Source organism: Solanum stenotomum, chromosome 4 (genome assembly GCF_019186545.1).
Source record: "Solanum stenotomum isolate F172 chromosome 4, ASM1918654v1, whole genome shotgun sequence".
Taxonomy (NCBI): Eukaryota; Viridiplantae; Streptophyta; class Magnoliopsida; order Solanales; family Solanaceae; genus Solanum; species Solanum stenotomum.
In genome coordinates, this window is record NC_064285.1 from 47,328,940 (window position 1) to 47,334,195 (window position 5,256).

The window sequence follows — 5,256 nt, forward strand, 5'->3', positions numbered from 1 at the left end:
ATGGGTAATGGATCAATAAAAGGTCACAATGTTATCAAGTTTCTTCCAAGAAAAGGTTAAGGCTCAAAGGGTGCTCAAAAGGGGTTCACACACTCACAAGGTAGGCCACAAAAGAGATATAATGTCAAATTGTTTCACACTCATTAAGGTTGCCTAAGATCATATCAAAAGATTGCATCACTTAGTCAGCCGGACCAACGGGGCAAATTCTAGGTGTCATCACACATGGTTCACGGTAAGCTCATCACACAAGACATTGACACCATAGTCAAACAAGACTCCACACTTTCGCTAGTGTGCAATGTTCATCACAAGAGACTCAATTCGATTCTTGGCTAGTCACAACGAGCTGCAAAAAGTTCACATATTGGCTATGCAACTTCATTTGGACTCATCGTAGCCGCACATTCATTTTTTTCGACTATAAGCACTATTCAAGCCATCGGTATTGATCAAACCGTACTCAAATTTGGTAAAAGAACAGCCATTTTCAACACAAACATGAGGTGACACAATTTTTTTCAGAAAGGTCAAAAATCATTTGCAAATAAAAACATAGAGCCACAAGCTCAAACATCTACAATATGCAGTGTATAAAACACAATTTCAGCTCAAAACTTAATATATAAACGAAACATCAATATTCACAAAAAATCCACACAAAAGGTAGGCCTCACACCACCACAAATAAAGTCATTTATCCTCAAATGCAAATAAAAATATCCAAAAGTTAAAAAAAATACGTAAGATAGAGAGGGAGGTAAAAAGGGGATCCTATCTACACAGTCGCTCCATCTGTCTAGGCATCAGTGCCTGGTGCATCAGTCTGGACTTGGGCATCAGTGTCCGGAGTCACCTTAGAAGGAATAGTAATAGCACTAGGAGCTGCCAAGGGTGTATCTACCAAAGAAGCATGTACAGAAGCATCTACCATGGCCTCTTCTGTCTCAGTAATGCCCTCATATGCAACTTCATCAGCCTTCTCAAGCATCTCCTCATCAGTCTCTACCTCAGACTCAGGGTCAGCTGTCTGCTCAACTCTAACCTCATCTCAGGTGGTAGCCGGAGGCATATCTAGCTCATCTGGAATCTCCACCGTCCCAAAGATCATGGACATGTCGGTGGACTTAATTTGATCCACATCGCTTCTCAACACAGCTATAGTTGCCTTTAAGGCCATTACCTCCTCGATGGCCCCTTGGCTACACTCGCACACCGCTATCCTTGTCGCAAGGGCCTCAATGGCAGTGCTCAATGGTGTCACTGCATCAGCCAGGGCAGTCTAAATCATTTCTAGAATGGAGGCTTCGAGTCTAGCATCCCGACGATGAACAGAATGGGAAAGTTGTCTTATCCGGAGTAATGAAGCCTAAGTGATCGGGGCTGGGAGACAGCATCAGAGGGTCTAGGAGGCAGCGCAACAATAGAAGAACTAGGGATATTAGAAGGTACAGAACAAGAAGTACTTGAAGGCCTAGGGGCCGGAGTAGGCAAAGATGCCTCTGTAGGTACTGAGTTTATATCTACAACCGGGGAAGAAACCACTAGGGTTGCCTTCTTCTTCTTCATAACCTAGTCCTTTATATATTCAGCCTCGATCCTCCGGATATCAGTGGAGGATTTGGGAATCACTTCCAATCCTTTTTTGCATCTCTAGGAACTCGAGCCCGTCTACATAGCTCGATGATTAATATCGGAAAGAGGAGTGAGGTTTGGCACTGCTTGGCCCTCATAACCATCTTATGTGCTATAATCATCCCCAGATTAAGCTTCATCTCATCAATGATGCAACCCAAATAGGCTGCCTTGGCATGCCGGAGAATCGACTCGTTCTGGGATGGCATAATATTACTGCTAATGAAGACAAACTAGAATCTTGCAGTTATGTTTAGATCCTTCTTCTCGATAGGTGCTCCAATTTCCAGCCATTTGGGGGAATCATTTGATATGAGAGGATCTAACTATTTCTTCATAATTTCTAATGTGGTAGTCCGGATCATGTGTGGGCAGTCGCCATCAATATCATCAGGACAGTCCAGGACAGCATTGATAGCTTGACTATCACACTTGACCTTATTTCCCCAAACTACGACATAATCAACCAGTTTAATTACAGCTGCTTACTTCTTCCTCTGTGGTATCAAGGTCCCATAAGAAGCATAGAACTCCCGGACCCAATTTGGAATATACGGGCCATGAGGCTTTGTGAAGATCTAGAACTTATGAGACTTCAAACATCTCATAATCTCGGGGTACCTATCAATCACACCATCAATAGACATGCGCTTCTCCTCAATAATTGTCCTCAACCCCTCAGTCTTTAATCTGTTCATAGATTTTGGGGAAGGACCCTGTACAGGAGGTACTAGGACTACAGCCTGCTCTGGAACTGGAGGAGAAGAAGTGGTGGGTGGAGGGGTCATAATCCTAGACGAATCATGCATTCTTTTTTAACGTAGATTTGCCCTCTGTGCTACTACCAGCTCATCACCATCAGAAGATATATTATGAGGCTCCTGATGCTCACCCTCACTCTCAGAACTGGTGAGGTAAGTGTCATAGATATCGTCACTGTCAGAGCTTGCCTCCAGTGACACAGGTGCTTTGCCTTTACCCTTGCCTTTCCCACTAGTTATGGGGAGTTTTGTGGCCTTACCCCTGGATGCAACTGCATCCTCATAGAGTGCAATCCTTTTTGCTTTCCTTCGGAGTGGCATGTTTCTTCCTGCAACTTTAGATCTATCCATGTCTACAAAACATGAAGAAAAAGTTAGAAGCAATTCCGTTAAAATCATAGAAAAATAGTTGCAGACAGACTCGCCGAACCGGTCGATGAGTCGCTGAATCACTTTGGCAAAGCTAGATCGGGCTCGCCGAAAGGATTGGCTTTAAAGCTATGGCAAGTAGGCGATGGGAAATGCCTTTTGACAAATCACCAACAATTTTCAGCGAGCAAGGGTTAGCCCGCCAAAAGTTACAATGCAAAAAGGGCACAGGGGTGCAGACAAATGGTGATCAAAAAGTCTTTCAGCGAGTCGTCGAGTGCCTTTGGTGACCTCAGGCTTCTCGCCGAAATTTACAGAGCCCAACAACACATTAAGCATGAAATTAAAGATGAGATGGGACCTCGGCAAACCGCCAAGTGGTTCGACAAGCTCAACCAAACTCTCAAAATGACCCAACGTGCCAACTTTCAACCCAACTTGTCAAATTCAACCCCGCAACCCCCGAAAACAAAATCAATGCATGCACAACTCAAATTAAAACTAAACCCATAGCACCCATTATCTCGGGATACTCAGACTTATCCCAGTTTTGCCAAATTTAGCCAATTAACAACTTTTGCCCTTAAGAATGACGTCATTCGTTCTATCATTGGGCAAAGTACGTCGTTTGGCACAAATACGGGCTACTCAAACTTTACCCAACTAAATTAAACAACATGCAAGAACAACCCCACAACATTTAGTTCAATTTAACGCACAAAAATATGGGATTTCAACAATATAAACATTACGGGCAAGATTATCAAATTAAAACAGGCATTCAAACAAATTAACACTATCAAAGAGGCCCAGCACACGACAACAATATAAAATCATTGCAAATATGTACAAAATGCCAAAACTAAACTCGGAGTTTGGAAAACCAACCTTAAAAGCCGATTAAAACAATATTGAAATGCTAGGCGGCAATGCAATCCCAATCTGAGCACAAGTCAATGACTAAAATACTTTTAAAATGCAAAAATATAGAAACTAAAGTGCGGGTGTGAGTTTGTGAAGTTTGAAAGTGAGGGAAAGTGAAGAGTTGGAAAATTTAAACCTTTGGGATTTTAAAAACCATCCAGTTCTTGCCCATTCAGCGACATTAGTCGTGTCCGCCGACCCACTCAGCGACACGCCAAGTGGTCACTTACCTCGTCGAGTTTTACAAGACTTCCAGTTAATCTGGGGGTCCAAACGGCGGACAAGATCGCGATCGCTGACTTGGTCGGTGACTCGCCAATAATTTCTTGGGCTTGCCGAGTTGTACAGACTCCACTTTAAAGTTCTCTTGATTCCAACGATGGTCTGAGTCGGGGTCTCTGACCTTTTCGGCGACGCACCAACAGGACTATTTTCTCGTCAACCTTCACTTTTCAAACTCTTTCTACACTTTAACATGCACAATCAACAAACCATTATTTACCAAAACAAAAATAAAGCAATAAAAGGGTCTTAGGTTGCCTCCCAAGCAGCGCCTTAGTTAACGTTGTGGCACGACGCAAGTCCACACTTAAGTTCCATTAGTGAGGTTTTCCTTATTTTCGTAAGGAAACCCCCCTTTTGGTTCTGGGTAGAGGTCATTTAGCACTTAGTCTATTTGGGACCCTAGTAGATGAATGAGTGTGGAATGCGAGGTCGTCATTTGGTTAAGCATAAAGATATTTTCTCTCATCTCATCTATCACTCTGTCGAGTCCTTCGACTTTGTGTAGAATGAGTAAGAGGACCTTTTTAATTTTCCCACATTCTTGCTTCTTCATCTTCCGATGCTCGTGAGGTGGGATGTACATGTCTGTCATTTTGGACAATACCTTTAATTTCTTGACCTTTTAGGCCAAGGCATCCAGTTGAACTAACAATGTGGCCAAATGTTTGTCCTTCTCAGTCTCCTTGTTGGTGTTGGTCACATAATTAAGGAGTTTGGCTACAGTCTCATAGGAATGTTGCTCCAAGCAGCCGAAGAGAGTTCGTCAGTCATTATTCTATTTTTGGAGCTATAACCCCGGTAGAAACATTCCAAAAGTAGTTTATCTGGGATCTCATGAGTTGGGCATTACTGCAATAGGATTTTAAACCTTTCCACAACTAATATATGGACTCACCGTCCAATTGTTTGAAATTTAGGATGTTGTCCCTAAACATCATCACTCATGAAGGAGGGTGATGTCTCTGCTCAAAACAGCAATAGACAAACCAAAACTAAGAATTAAGTTTCACTATAATTAACAAGAACAAGATTCAACTCAACTAAAAATTCTCAAGTAACACCACTCCACGGCAGCGGCGCCATTTTGATAAAACGCTATCAAAGATACTTCATCCAATACTAAGCATTAGCGATCATTCAATAGTAACATAACCCAACTAGTGAGTTGGGGTCAAGTCCCAAGGGAGCGGTTCGTACTCAAGAATCAATAGAAAAGCATAAATATGCTCAAGTTAATCATAGCTAAAAAACATTTCCGAAGAAAAGCATGGTTTAAATTATA

At 42.4% G+C, this 5,256-nt stretch overlaps 1 protein-coding gene across 1 annotated transcript; it reads right to left on the reverse strand.

Moving 5' to 3' along the window:
* Nucleotides 1-799: 799 nt before the first annotated feature.
* On the reverse strand, nucleotides 800-1,569 carry LOC125861535 (uncharacterized). Its single transcript, XM_049541404.1, has 3 exons — nucleotides 1,393-1,569; nucleotides 1,142-1,282; nucleotides 800-1,030 (listed from the first exon to the last, which is right to left on the reverse strand). The coding sequence occupies exons 1-3, from the start codon at nucleotides 1,567-1,569 to the stop codon at nucleotides 800-802; spliced, it is 549 nt and encodes a 182-aa protein (XP_049397361.1).
* Nucleotides 1,570-5,256: the final 3,687 nt, after the last annotated feature.

Bases quoted from the DNA above. Each gene is read 5' to 3' on its own strand.
- LOC125861535 (XM_049541404.1), bottom strand. From the start codon at position 1,569: ATGAAGAAGAAGAAGGCAACCCTAGTGGTTTCTTCCCCGGTTGTAGAT. The intron at 1,283-1,392 runs GTCTCCCAGCCC...GAAATGATTTAG, and splicing joins CTCCTAGACCCTCTGATGCT to ACTGCCCTGGCTGATGCAGT. The intron at 1,031-1,141 runs GTGGATCAAATT...AGAGTTGAGCAG, and splicing joins TAGCTGTGTTGAGAAGCGAT to ACAGCTGACCCTGAGTCTGA.